General features: G+C 42.0%; 1 protein-coding gene across 2 annotated transcripts in view; it reads right to left on the minus strand.

The window, feature by feature from the left end:
• LOC309827660 (up-regulator of cell proliferation) overlaps positions 1 to 15736 on the minus strand; it is a 92433-nt gene that overhangs the window by 27874 nt on the left and 48823 nt on the right. Inside the window, exon 1 of one of the 2 annotated variants that reach the window (XM_082662431.1) lies at positions 4870 to 4966. The exons of the other annotated variant lie outside the window; for it this stretch is intronic. Within the exon in view, the coding sequence (XP_082518557.1) occupies positions 4870 to 4883 (14 nt within the window). The 5' untranslated portion in view covers positions 4884 to 4966. Of the gene's footprint in view, positions 1 to 4869; positions 4967 to 15736 lie in introns of those variants that run through there. 2 annotated transcript variants of the gene reach the window in all.

Raw genomic sequence — 15736 nt, forward strand, 5'->3', positions numbered from 1 at the left:
TGAGATCAGAACCAAGTACTGAGTCCAACATTTTTGTTGTGCCTCAGTAACCAAATTTAAACCGACTATTCATAATGGGGTCATTTTGCATCAAGTTCTAACTTAAACTGCTTGGGTGGGCCTCGATTTCCTCACCCATACAATACGGATAATAACAGTACTTACTATAGCGTTGTCGCGAAGATTCAATAACATATTATAAGCAAAAGCACTTAGAACAGGGCCTAACAATACACTCTTTGGAAGTAGGCAGGATCTAAATTTAAAAGAGCATTCCCTTGGACTGGAAAGCCCCTGCCAGGGGCTCCTGGTTGTGGATAAGAAGAGGCTCTCCTTGAGCTGGGGGCCAGGTTCGCCACACGGCACTCCATCTGATGAAGCAGTGGCACATCTGCCACCTACAAGGAGGTAAGTGGGCTTTGGTGAGCCGCTCTGCAGAGCCAGGGATGGTTCAGCTACAACACCCCTCCCAGTTCTCTCGTTTTCTCCAGTAGGGACACACTGGGGTGGTTGCTGGCTCACTGGGCAACCCCAGATCTACTGGGGAAGAGCAGAGTCTGCATCCCGCTGGCAAAGCCATGTGTGTTCTCTGGAAGCCACAGCAGCTCCTGAGCAGAGGCCAAGGGCTCCCGGCTGGACCTCACCCAGGAGCAGTTACATACCTTGCCCGACTTGCTCAGTGTCTCCTCCCCACTGTGTGATCTGTGGGCCTCTTCCTCCCCACCCCTGGCCTGGCTAGAGGACCCTTCCTCCACCCACTGTGAAGAGCTTGGAGCTCTTGTGGCCCATTTGGACCAGGCTAGGCTTCAGCGGGAAAGCTGAGCCCTTCCCAGAAGGGGAAGCCCAGGATCCTTTCCTTCCCCACAAAATGTTGGTGTTGGGAGAGAATCTTCCTGGACAAGGAAGACGAAAGGTTGAAGTTCAGTCCAGGGTACTTTGAAATGTCCAGTGGATGTTACTGGGAGTGCTTTCAGTTCCAGGGGAGATGAATCCTGAGGGAGTGGCCAGGAAGGCAGGTGAGGTGCTTGGTGGGGCTCCTTGCCTCCCATACTTTGACTCCAGGACAGGTCTCATTACATCACTCCTGGCCCAGTGCAGACACTACTTAAGTGCTACAATGACCACATTTTCTGAAACAAAAACCTGAAGGTAAGAGTTTACTTAAGGATATGGATGGTTAGAATTCGATGTTCGCAACCGGATCAAAGAAATGAGGACTGACTATTTCTGAAGGAATATAGGAGTCAGGGAGGAAGTTTCTATCTTTGAACATGGGGTGAATAAAGATGCCATTAGCTTCCTATTTCTTGACTCAATAATTCCACCAGACAGGCAAAACTTTTAAAGTCTGATGTCATCACATGTTGGGAGGTGGAGAGAGCCCTTAAAATGTGGTGGTGGAAGGGGAAGGTGGTACGATCATTCATAAGCACACTTTGGTAGTATGAGCTAAAAAAATGGGCTGGCCCTCTGACCACAGTTCTTTGTATCTACTTCAGAAAACCACTTGCGCGTGTCCAGAGGGAGACACCAAGTGCGCAGCATTATCTTACAAAGAAAACTGAAAACATTCTTAACTAAATAACATAACCATGACCCAGAATACTATATAAATGTCAAGTTTTAGGTAGATCTGTTCTTTGTCCTCACGTGAAAAGTATTTCAAAGCATATTGCTGGGTGAATAAAGCCTGCTGCAGAACAGTATGAGTCCATTTATGTAAAAAAGGCGCAAATAAGTGTTTAAGGTGGCAAATTTTACGTTATGTGTAAAATAATAAATTTAAAAATCTGGGGGAGGGGCTTCCCTGGTGGCACAGTGATTGAGAGTCCACCTGCCGACGCAGGGGACATGGGTTCGTGCCCCGGTCCGGGAGGATCCCACATGCCGCGGAGCGGCTGGGCCCGTGAGCCATGGCCGCTGAGCCTGCGCGTCCAGAGCCTGTGCTCCGCAGCGGGAGAGGCCACAACAGTGAGAGGCCCGCGTACCGCAAAAAAAAAAAAAAAATCTGGGGGAAAAACAGAGCAAAGAACAAATATAACATGTAAATGCAATAGAAAATGTCTGTCGAGATACCTGCCTAACTAAGATAGGCAGGGAGGTTGGGGGGTAGCGGGGGGGACTCTAGCTGTATCTGTAAGGATGTCTCTCTGATAAAAATAATGGCCTAATTTAAAAGACCCGAAAATGTTTCAAGTGGTGGTCTACAGAAAGTCAGACTACACTTGATTTTTATTCTCTGTTTTATACTTTTTTTGTTTTTCAAATTATCTACCATTAACAATCTGAAAAATATATATATTTTGCACAGTTAACTAGGTTTGCTATCTCTCTAGGTGGGTATGGATGGATGACTGTAAACTTGCTATGGCTAGGAGACCCTTTGAGGCAGGCTGCAAATGATGAAGACTATAGACCTTGGTCCCCGGAAAATGCACACGGACCCCAATGCTGCATACGGCTTCAGGGAATGCAGGACCCTGGAAGCCCACCCAATCGTGTACCCCAGGTTAAGAACCTCTGATTTGGACATTTAAAGCTGCAGAAATGGATGCAATCATGCAGAGAACGTGTGCTAGGTAGGAATTAGCAGAGATGGGCTACGGAACCCAAGGAAACCCCAAGAATGAAGAAGCAGGCAGAGTAAAGAAGAGATGGGGGCCATAAGGAGTGGAGGCCCGCAGAAGAGGGTAGACAGTAGCAGGCTGAGAGCGGTAGCAGGCTGATGAGCTCCATCTCCCCTGTCCCCTCCGCCTCTTCCATACTGCTGTCACATGGATTCCCCAAGAGCCTGATGACAAATATCCTTCAGTGAACAGTGGGCAGTAAGCCCACAAAAGGAGGCCAGGTCCTGTAGTCTGGCCCTGCCTCCATCTCTGGCCTTGTCTCTCCTTAATTCCAAACACACTGGGCTGTGAGTCATCTCAAATATATCTTTTCCTTTGATGCCTTCATTCTTGTCCTTTTCTTTTCCATAAGGCCTAGCACATTGGTAAGCTCCTCAAAAACTGTCAGAATTTCTTCTTTCCTTCCCAACTCTCTTACGGAAATTGTCACTTAGAAAAGAACACCAGATTTGGAGGCTCCTCCGTTAACAGTCCAGCACAAATCACGGCTCCCCTCCCATCCCTGCCCTGAATCTCTGGACTTATTCCTGCGGCACCTAGTCTTCTAGGCTGAATGTCTGCTGACTTGGAGAGGCCAAAGAAGCTTAGGAAACCAAGTCTCCCTGGCTAGACTCTGGTCTACCAGCAAAGCTTGCGGACATATGGAGACAAAGACTGTCCCCAAATTTGTATATACCATAATAAGTACATAGTTCGTTCCATGAAACGACATAAAGTATACTAAAAACGCTGTGACCTCAGCTTTGCAATGGGTACCCCTCAGAAATAAGTACCAACTGCAGACTCATGAGATCCCTCAAAAATAGTCAGGACTGCAAATATCAAATCTGCACTTACATGACCTTCCACAGAGACACAGTTTAGGGACTACTGGCCCACAGAAGGGCACACCAGCCGAGCATTAAGTCCGCCTCTGACTTAATGTAGTGGGCTGGGGTGCCCAATGCACCATCACTTTTTAAAGGCTTCACGGCAGCCCCACACAGGCTCAGCCACCCACTACTGCCTCCGATGCGCCCTGCCTCACCCTTTCCTGACACGAGGGCCAGGAACCCAGTGGGACCTTGAACCTCTGGGTGACAGCCTGGCCTTCTGAGGGATGAGCTGTTTATTCTAATTACAAGCTCAAAGTACTGCGTACTTCTGACTGCTCCTCCCTAAACCTAGAAAGACAGCAGGTAGATGGGAAATGCCCATAACTTGGCTGGAGTCAAAACCCATCTTGCTCCATCAAGGCCCACTGCACTGAGCCAGTTCACTCCAGTGAACTTCCCTTACCTGTAAGGGGCCTGATATCCATCTTCTCTGCCTCTCAGCCCACCATTCCCCCGACCCCACCCCGTGCACCAGTAAAAGCCCTCTGTGATGTGCAAGGATGTGCAGCGAATTGCTACCATAACCACTAGGTCTGAGACACACTGAATGGTGGACAGCAGTCAAATGAAGCCTGTTACCAACTAAAGCAATGACCTTGAGACTAATTTTCCTCCTCTGTGAAACGTAGCTGTTGCATTAACTCTTGTCATTCCCAGCTTTCACGACTAAATTACCAAAACAAAAAGTAATCATAATGAATTGCTGAGGTTTTATTTTGCAAAAAAAATTTTTTTTTTAAATTACAAACTCAGTAGGTCACCATCATTTCCTAAAAGAAAGAACATTTTCACACCAAGACAGTGGAATGGAGGTGATGTCAGAACAGGGGCAGCCACTGTACCCGGGCCCGCGGCCCAGCCCAAGCTGGAGGCCCGGACCAGGCCGAGGCAGGGTCTGCCCCGGCCCCTGCTCCGGACGTTCGGGGACATCCAGGCTGCATCCCGACGGCGGTGAGAACCCAGCATCAACTCCAACGCGAGCAAGCGGAGAAAACAGATGCGGAAGGCAGGGCGGCAGACGCCGGGCGAGCACCAGACGCCGCGGCTCCAGGCCGGGGGCGCCGCTGGGAGGTGGGGGGCTGCCGCTCCCGCACGCCCTCCCGCTCCGCCCGCCCCCCACCAACGGCCTCCGCGCCCCGGGCCCCGGAGCCCGCCCCCGGAGCCGAGATCCTCAGCCCGCGCCCCCAGCCCGCCCCCGCCCGGGCCGCCTCCGCCCGAGGTCGGCGGGAGAGGGCCGCGGGGCCTGGCGGGCGAGCGAGCGGGCGGGGGTCCGGGGCCGCAGGCCGGGGAAGGCCGCCAGCGGCGGCCCGCAGCCCCCACCCCGCAACCCCCCCCCACCCCGGCGCGGCCGCGAGCGCCGCACTCACCCGGGCGACGCCATGAGCGCGGCGAGGTCTCGGCGCTGCCGCCGCCTCCGCTTCCTCCGAGCTGAGCGACTCCGCCGGGGAGGGGCCTCGCACCGGCCGCCGGCCGCCCGCCCGGGCAGCTCCAGGCGGCGGGGGCGCGGGGAGGGCCCCGGGTCAGCCGGAGACGGGTGTGAGTGGGCCCGGAGCCGGAGGAGAGTGAGGCCGGGTATCGGCTCCGAGCGTGCGGGGCGGTGGAGACTCGGGGAGGGGGCCCGGGGTCGGCCTGGAGCGGCCTGGGGGCGGCGGGGGCGCGGGCGGCACGGGGCTGGCACCGGGGACGGGGGCGGTCCGCGACCCGCAGCCCGGACCCGCCCACCTGCCCAGGTGCCCAGGTGCCCGCAGGCCGGGACTCGCCGGGAGGCGCCTTCGGTGCCGCACCAGCGGAGAAACTGCCCCGGGGCCACGAAGCAGCTGCAGGACCCAGGTGAAGTCACCACCTCCCTGCGGTATGAGTTTGATTTCCTTAAGAAAAGCCTTTTCTTTAGCTCTGGAGGACGAGGCGTTATTATTAGTAAGCAAAACGATAACTTTGCTTTATCTTACTTGGTGTGCTGCCTTGCCCGCGTTGCTGGCCTCTCAGAGCCGGTTACACATTGTAAAAGGTGTGTCAGATCACACTGTGAAGCCCTAAGGACTGTGGAGGCACTTTTTATTATCCTTTACATTATGCTATTTACCAATAATAATGAGTCTGTAATTCCTGCGGTGGGTTTCACAGCATCAGCGATGGGTACTTGAGCCTCAGTTCCTGTCTCGGCAAAATGAGTTTCCAGAGATAAGTGAGCTCTTGTAAGTAAAAACACTTAAAAAGCTCTGGATAATGAAAACCACTGTTGATCACATTTCTGTGTTATATTAAATATTATTAATAATCATTATTATTTTTACTACTAATAAGAACAAGAGACAGTAAAGCTGTGACTGAAAGCCTTGGCTCTGGAGCCAGACTACCTGGGTTGAAATCTGAACTCTTACCAATTACCAGCTCTGGAAGCTCAGGCAAGATAGAAGCTTCCCAGGGCTGTAGTTTCCTCAGTTGAAAAATGAGGATAATAGGTCCCTTCCTCTCTCTGAGGACTGAATGAGTTAATATTTGTAGAGTGATTAATACATTGCCTGGTAAATGGCCTCTTAACCTCCTGGGAATCCATCACATCCTTCTTTCCTTCGGTAAAATGGAATCTCAGAATTGCCGCCTTGAGTTCAGAAGATAATGCTCTGTAAATGTGAGCTGATAAGTAAAGCCACGGGGGTTTGTGAGACCCAAAGTAGGTATAAATCTAAGAGGACCAGGGTTAAGGAAGAGTTTGGGGAGTGGGCAACTGCTAAAAGGCCTGATTCAAGGCAGTAATGACTGCCATTGGAGTGGGGGAGGTCAGATACTTTTTAAAAATAAGCTGTTGGTTTTAAAACATGTTTTGAAATAATGAATAGTGTTAATTCAATGAAATTATTCTTCCTCAATATGAGTTTTACTAGGTATGTAGCATTTCACTGCATGGTGGACCATCATATGTTTTAACCAACCCCTATTATTAGACAAAATTTTGCTGCCAGTGTTTCATTATTATAAAGAATGTGGACAGTAAATATTCTTATAGCCAAAACTCCCCATATACATCCATGAGTATTTCCTTAAGCTGAGTTCCCAGGAGTCAGATGATACTAGTATTTTAAGTCTTTTCAGATACATATATAATCTCTGTATGTGTTTGTATACTTATACACACATACACAAACACATATATACTAATATACATATACTTATATATATACATACATGTATACGTATACACACACGTATATATACACACAGAGACTGCTGTCCCAGCACGGTCACCAACACTGATGATAGTGCCAGTTTGCCAAAAGTCTCAATAAATTTCACAGTTTCTTTATCACTGCAAATTTGATAGGTTAAAAAACAGTATTTTGGCAAAATGGCAGACTAGGAAGTTCCAAGCTCACCTTTTCCCACAGAAACATGAAGAAAACAACCAGAAGCTGTCTGAACTCATTTTGTAGTGTCTCTAAAAAAGTTAAAGGTTTACAGCAACCAAGCAAACATTCAAGCAAGAAAAAGCCATCCTAAAAATGACAGCAAAGTTTTGTGGCATTTTCACTTGCCATCGCCCCACTCCTTCCCCAGTGTGGCAGTGGTCTTGTTCTTGAGAAGGTAGCATCCTGTTTCCCAGTCCCCACATTCCTGTCACCTTGAACTGGAGGGAGCAGAGCAGACCTTATTTGTATACTACCTGGCCTGTAAGAAATGGTAAAGGTAGTCCTTCAGTTTGAAAGGAAAGGATGCTAGACAGTAACTCACAGCAGTATGAAGATGGAAAGATCTGACAAAGAAATACATGGGCAATATAAAAGGCAGCGTTACTTTAATTTTGGTAGCAACTCCACTTTTTTATTTCCAACAGGACCGAAAGGACAAATGCACTAAAATACTTATAAGTTATAAATCTATATTATTGGACACACAACGTATAAAGGTATAATTTGTGACATTAATAACATGAAGGGGAAACAGAAATGTATAGGAGTAGTAGAGTAAAACATGTCATTACAAAAAAAATCAGGTGAACACAAAAGAAGGCAGTAATAGAGACAAATACTGTAAGACTTTTTTATTAAGTAGCAAAGTGACAGTAGTAAGTTCCTCCTTAAGGGTAGTTACTTTAAACGTAAATAGATTAAACTGTCTGATCAAAAGGCAGAGATAGGCAGAATGGATTAGAAAAATGATCCAAATATATAGTCTATAAGAGACTCACTTTAGCTCTAGAGACAGAAGATTGAAAGTGAAAGGATGGAAACATATTCCCTGTAAATATTAACCAAAAGAAAGCTGGGTAGGCTATACTAATTCAGACAAAATAGACTTCAGTTTAAAAACTTACAAGAGATAAAGAAAGACATTATATATTAAACAAAAGTTAATCCAACAAGACAATTATAAACATGTATGTACCAAAAAGAGCCCCCAAATATAATGAAGCAAACATTCACAGAATTGAAGGGAAAAATCATTCCACAAAAATAGTTGAATACTTCAATAATCATTTTCAATAGTAGATAGGAGAACCAGACAAAAGATCAATAAGAAAATAGAGAACCTAAACAATACTACAAGTCAATTGTACCTAACAGATGTCAACTGAAAAAAATGCACATCCTAAAAGCTGACAATTGTGTTCTATTAGGACTTTCTGAGGACTTAAGCCCAGAAGACAGCCTCTCAGATAGCTCTGAGGGGCTGCTCTGAAAGGGTAAAGGAGGAACCAGGATACATAGAAGTTTTGCAACAAAAACCAGGTAGTTGGAACATCAAAAGATTACTGTTAATTAAAGAAAATCCAGACATCTCAAGTTAATGAATTTAGCACTTTTCTATGTACGGCAAGATGCAAAACTACGGACTCATTGAAATCATTCCTTTGACATTCACCTTAACTATCTAAGGCCAGTATCCTGTTTTTAACGATCCTGAATTTCCTCGGGGTACACAGTCTGGGACGGCTGCAGGGGCTGATGGCTTGGTGGCTGCAACATACTTTGTTTACTGTTATGGCAGTCCACACAGACATATACAGAACACTCCACTCAATAACAGTAGAGTACACATTCTTCTCAAGTGCACATGGTACATTGTTTGGAATAGACCATACATTAGGCCACAAAACAAGTCTTAATAAATTTTAAGAGACTTAAATCATCTTTAAAGATCTTTAAAGATACTACAAAGTTACTTTTCTGATCACAGTGGAATGAAACTAGATACCAAAAAAGAAGGAAAACCGGAAAATTCACAAATATGTGGAAATTAACACACTCTTAAAAATCCAATGGATTAAAGAATAAATCATAAGGGAAATTACAAAATACCTTGCTAAAAATAAAACCACAATATATCAAAGCTTATGTGATGCAGCAAAGTCAAGGCTAAGAGAGAATTTTATACCTGTAAACATCTATGTTAAAGACGAAGAAAGATCTCAAATTAATAACCTAACTCTATGTCTTAAGGAACAACAGCAACAACAACAAAATGAAGGCAAACCAAACTCAAAGCTAGCAAAATGAAGGAAACATTAAAGTTTAGAGCAGAGAAAAAATACACTAGAGGATAAACAATAGAGAAAAATCAATGAAGTAAAAAGTTGATTCTTCGAAAAGATCAGCAAAATTAACAAATCTTTCACTCAACTCACTAAGAAAAAAGGAGGGAAGACTCAAATTACTAAAATCAGAAATAAATGTGAGGACATTACTACTGATTTTACAGAAACAAAAATAATTTTAAGAGAACATTATAACAGGTGTACACCAACCAACTGGATAACCTAAATGAAAAAAAATAATTTCCTGGAAACACACTATCAACTATAACTCAATAATGAAGAAAGAAAAAATCTGAATGAATCTACAACAAGTAATGACTTTGAGTTGGTAGTCAAGAAACCTCCCAACAAAGAAAACTGTGGACCAGGTGGCTTCACTGGTGTATTTCACCAAATATTTAAAGAAGAACTAAGTCAAATACTTCTCTAACTCTTCCAAAATGTTAAAGAGCACCTCTGATTTCATGAGGTCAATATTACCCTGATACCAAAGCCTGACAAAGAAACTATAAGAAAACTACAGATCAATATCCCTTATGAATATTGATACAAAAATCCTCAACAAAATACTAGCAAACAGAACACAGAAACATAGAAAAGGGTTATACATCATAACCAAGTGGATTTATTCCTGGAATGCAAGGATGCTTCAACACATGAAAATCTATCAATGTAATATATCACATTAATATGATGAGGGAAAAAACACCACATGATCATCTCAATTCATGCAGAAAAAAAAAACATTTGACAAAATTCGACAATCTTTCACAACATAATACACTAAAACTAGGAATAGAAGGAAACTTCTTCAGTATGATAAAGGTCATATATGAAAAACCCAGAACAATGATGAAAGCCTAAAAGTTTTTCCCTAAAATCAGAAACAAACAAACAACAACAACCAAAAAAAAGAATGCTCTCTTTTGCCACTTCTGTTCAACATAGTGCTATAAGTCCTAGAAAGAGCAATTAAGCAATAAGAAGGGGAAAAAAAGGCATCCAAATCAGAAAAGAAGAAGTAAAATTATCTCTGTTTGCAGATGACATGATCTTCTATGTAGAACATCCTAAAGACTCCACCCAAAACTGTTAGAACCAATATATGAATTCAGTAAATTTGCAGGATACGAAAGGCAACATAAAAATCAGTTGCATTTCAATACACAAATAAAAACCTATCCAAAAAGGAAAGTAAAAAAAAAATCTCATTTATGATAGCATCAAAAAGAATAAAATACTTAGGAATAAGCTTAATCAAGGAGGTGAAAGACTTGCACACTAAAAACTATAAAACATTGATGAAAGAAATTAAAGAAGACACAAATAAATGGAAGGACATCCCATGTTCATGGATTGAAAGAATATGGTTAAAATATCCATACTACCCAAAGTGATCTATAGTTTTAATACAATCCCTATCAAAATCCCAATGGCATTCTTTACAGAAATAGAAAAAATAATCCTAGAATTCACTTGGAACCATAAAAGACCCTGTATGTCCAAAGCAATTTTACACAAGAAGCACAAAGCGGGAGGCATTACACTTCCTGATTTGAAAATATATTACAAAGCTATGGTACTGGCAATAAAACAATGGAACATAGTAGAGAGCTCAGAAATAAGTCCACACATCTACAGTCAACTGATCTTCGAGAAGTGTATCAAGAATACTGGGAATTCCCTGGCAGTCCAGTGGTTAGGACTCTGTGCTCTCACTGCCGAGGGTCAAGTTTCAATCCCTGGTTGGGGAACTAAGATCCCACAAGCCAGGTGGTGCAGCCAAAAGATAAATAAATAAATAATACAAAATTGGGAAAGGATAGTTTCTTCAATAAACAGTGATGGGAAAACTGGATATACACATGCAAAAGAATGAAGTTAGATCATTGTCTCACACCATAGAGAAAAATCAACTCAAAATGCATTGAAGAAATAAACATGAAACCTTTATACATAAAACTCTTAGAAGAAAACATGAAAAAAGCAAAATATTGGACTTTGTGATGATTTATTGGATATGACATCAAGACCTCAGGCAACAAAAGCAAAAATAGACAAGCGGAATTATATCAAACTAAAAAGCTACTGCACAGCAAAAGAAATAAAATGTAAAGGGAAACTATGGAATGGAAGAAATATTTGCAAAAGACATATCTGATAAGAGGTTAATACCCAAAATATAGAAGGAACCGTTAAAAATTGGGCAAAGAACCTGAATAGACATTTCCCAGAAGACAAACAAATGTCTTCCATTATACAAACAGGCATATGAGAAGGTGTTTATCAGGGAAATGCAAATAAATTAAAAAATGAGATATCACTTCACACCTGTTAGAATGGCTATTACCAAAAAAAATTAAAAATAAAAATAAAAGATAACAAGGATGGTGAGGATGTTGGTGAGGATGTTGAGAAATGGGATGCCTTGTACACTGTGGCTGGGTATGTAAATTTTTACAGCCACCATGGAAAACCTATGGAGGTTCTTCAAAAAGCTAAACATAGAAATACCTTATGATCCAGTAATCCCACTTCTGGGTATATCTCCAAAAGTATTGAAGTGAGAGTCTCAAAGAGATATCTGAACTCCCATATTCATTACAACATTATTCACAATAATCAGGATATAGACACAGCCTAAATGACTGTCAATAGATGAATGGGCAAAGAAAATGTGGTATATAAATACAGAATATTAGCCTTTAAAAAGCAGCAAATCCTGCCATTTGGAACAACCTGGATGTAACTGGAGGACGTTATGCTAAGTGAAATAACCAGACACAGAAAGACAAATCCTGGGACTTCCCTGGTGGTCCAGTGGTTAAGAACCCACCTTCTAACAGAGGGGAAGCAGGTTTGATCCCTGGTCAGGGAACTAAGATCCCACATGCCGCGGGGTCAACTAGGCCCGTGCACTGCAACTACTGAGCCCGTGTACTCTGGACCCTGTGTGCCACAGCTACTGAGCCCATGCTCTCTAAAGCCCGCACACCACAACTAGAGAGAAGCCCATGCGCCAAAACAAAAGATCCAGCATGCCGCAACAAAGATCCCACGTGCTGCAACTAAGACATGACACAGCCACAAAAATAAAAAGACAAATATTACATTATCCTACTTTTATGAGGAATTTAATCAAATTCAGAACCAGAGCATAGAATATTGGTTACCAGGGGCTGATAAGAGGGAAAAACAAAGAGGGGTTGGTTGGTGAAAAGGCACAAAGTTTCAGTTACACAAAATGAGTAGGTTCTGGAGATCTGCTACACAACTTAAGGCCTAAGTTAACACTAATATACGGTATACTTAATCTGCAAAGAAAGTAGATCTTACGTTAAGTGCTCTTACCACAAAAGAAAAAAAATGTATGATAGGGCTTCCCTGGTGGTGCAGTGGTTGAGAGTCCGCCTGCCAATGCAGGGGACGCGGGTTCGTGCCCCGGTCCGGGAAGATCCCACATGCCGCGGAGCGGCTGGGCCCGTGAGCCATGGCCGCTGAGCCTGTGTGTCTGGAGCCTGTGCTCCGCAGTGGGAGAGGCCACAGCAGTGAGAGGCCCACGTATCGCAAAAAAAAAAAAGTATGATAAATATATAAGTAAACAAATAAATAATAAAATTAATAAATGAATGGAGTGAGAGGAAACTTTAGGAGGTGATGCATAAGTTTATGGCCTTGATTGTGGTGATGATTTCACAGGTGTATACTTATCTCCAAGCTGATCAGGTTGTATACATCAGACATATATGGCATTTTTAAGTCAATCATACTCAATCAAGAGGTTAAGAAAAGGTCAGCTGCATTTCCATACACTAACAATGAGTAATAACTAAAAAGAAATTGAGAAACCAATTCTGTTTATGTTAGCATCAAAAAGAAAAAATATTTAGAAACAAATTTATCCAAAAAGGCAAAACATGTGAACACTGAAAACAACAAAACAATATTGAAAAACATTAAAGAAAATATAAATGGAAAGACATCCCATTTTCACATTGGAATCTTAATATTAAGATGTCAGTACTAACAGCAATCTACAGATTCAATGAAATCCCTATGAAAATTCCAAGCATCTTCTACAGTAATAGAATAATCATTCCTAAACTTCATAAGGAATCTCAAGGAACACTGAATAATCAGAACCGTTTTAAAATAAAGTACAAAGTTGGAACTCACATATCCTGATTTGAAAACTAACTACAAATCTACAATGATCAAAACAGTGTAGTACTGGCATATAGGACAATGGAATAGAATAAAGAGTCCAGAAAATCTCAAATATATTGTCATATATATAACTGAAGTATATTTGATTTACAGTATTGTGTTAGTTTAAGGTGTACAGCAAAGTGATTCATTTATATATGTATATAATATCCATTTATATATATATTATGTATTATATTTTTTCTGATTATTTTCCATTATAGGTTAGTACAAGATATTGAATATAGTACCCTGTGGTATGCAGTAAATCTTCGTTGCTTATCTATTCTCTGTAGAGTAGTTTGTATCTGTTAATCCCATACTCCTAATTTATCACTCCCCCCTTCCCCTTTGGTAAATATCAGTTTGTATTCCTATGTCTGTGAGTCTCTTTCTGTTTTGTATATAGGTTCATTTGTATTATTTTTTATATTCCACATGTAACTGATAGCATACAATATTTGTCTTTTTCTGTGTGACTTACTTCACTAAGTATAATATTCTCTAGGTCCACCCATTTTGCTACAAATGGCAATATTTCATTATTCTTTATAGCTGAGTAATATTCCATTATATATATATATATATATATGTATCTATATCACATTTTCTTAAGCCAATTGTCTGTTGATGGGCACTTGGGTTGTTTCCATGTCTTGGCATGGGGTGCATGTATCTTTTTGAATTATAGTTTTTGTCTTTTCTGGGTATCTACCCAGGAGTGGGGCTGCTATATGATAGCTCTATATTTAGTTTTTTAAGGAACCTCCACTGTTCTTCATAGTGGCTGTACCAATTTACATTCCCACCAACAGTGTAGGAGGGTTCCCTTTTCTCCACATGCTCTCCAACAGTTGATATTTGTAGACTTTTTGATGATTGCCATTTTGACCTGAGTGAGGTGATAACCCATTGTGATTTCGATTTACATTTCTCTAATAATTAGCGATTGTGAGCATCTTTTCATGTTGCCCATCTGTATGTCTTCTTTGGAAAAATGTCTATTTAGGTCTTCTGCCATTTTTTTTATTGGGCTGTTTGGGTTTTTTTTTTTTATATTTAGTTGTATGAGCTGTCTGTATATTTTGCATATTAATTCCTTGTTGCTTGCAACATTTGCAAATATTTCTCCCATTCTGTAGGTTGTCTTTTCATTTAGTTGATGTGCAAAAGCTTTTAAGTTTGATGTAGTCCAGTTCGTTTACTTTTGCTTTTATTTTTTTGCCTTGGGAGACTGATCTAAGAAAATATTGCTACAATTTATTTATGTTTGAGAATTTTATGCCTGTATTCTCTTCTAGAAATTTTATGGTATCATGTCTTGTACTTAGGTCTATAAGCCATTTTGAGTTTATTTTTGTATATGCTGTGAGGGCGTGTTCTCATTTCATTGATTTACATGTAGCTGTCCAGCTTTCCCAACACCACTTGTTGAAGAGACTGTCTTTTCTCCGTTGTATATTCTTGCCTTTTTTGTCACAGATTAATTGACCATAGGTGTGTGGGTTTATCTCTGGGCTCTCTATTCTGCTCCATTGATCCATATATCCCTTATTGTACCAATATCACACTGCTTTGATTACTAGAGCTGTGTAGTATAGTCTGAAGTCCAGAGGATTATGCCTCCGGCTTTATTCTCTTTCCTCAGGATTGCTTTGGCAACTCTGCGTCTTTTGTTGTTCCAAATAAATTTTAGGATTATTTGTTCTATTTCTGTGAAAAATATCATGGGTATTTTAATAGGGCTCACATTAAATCTGTAGATTGCTTTGGATAGTATGGCCATTTTAACAATATTAGTTCTTCCCATCCAAGAGCATGGGATATCTTTCCATTTCTTCGAATGGTCTTCATTTCCTTTATCAATGTTTTAGACTCTTCAGTGTATAGTTACTTCACTGCCTTGGTTAAGGCAGCGAAGTAACTTCCTCAGAGAGGCCTCGCCACCCCCTGCCCACTGTGGACCCACTGGTACATGTGAGGTGATGCTCTGTCCTTTCCCACAGCACTCACCACATCGGCAATGACTGGATCTCCACTTCTGCCTCCCCCACCAGGTGGTGAGCCCCCCGAGGGCCAGGCTGGCTGTCTTGTTGACAGTTGTGTCCCCAAAGGCAGTGAAGTAATGAGTAATAAGTATTTTATTTTTTTGGACATGATTTTAAGTGGGATTTTTTTTTTTTTTGGCTGTCTCTTTCTGACATTTCATTGTTAGTGTAAAGAAATGTAACAGATTTCTGCATATTAATCTTGCATCCTTCTACCTTGCTGAATTCATTTATTCTAATAATAGTTGTGTGGACACTTTAGGGTTCTCTATATGGAGTATCATGTACTCTGCAAATAGTGACAGTTTTACCTCTTCCCTTCCAAATTGTACTCATTTTATTTCTTTTTCTTGTCTGATTTCTGTGGCCAGCACTTGCAGTAGAAGTTGAATAGAAGTGGTGAGAGTTGGCATCCTTGTATTTTTCCTGAATTTAGCAGAAAGGCTT

This window comes from Grampus griseus (genome assembly GCF_964374135.1).
Source record: "Grampus griseus genome assembly, chromosome: 9".
Classification (NCBI taxonomy): domain Eukaryota; kingdom Metazoa; phylum Chordata; class Mammalia; order Artiodactyla; family Delphinidae; genus Grampus; species Grampus griseus.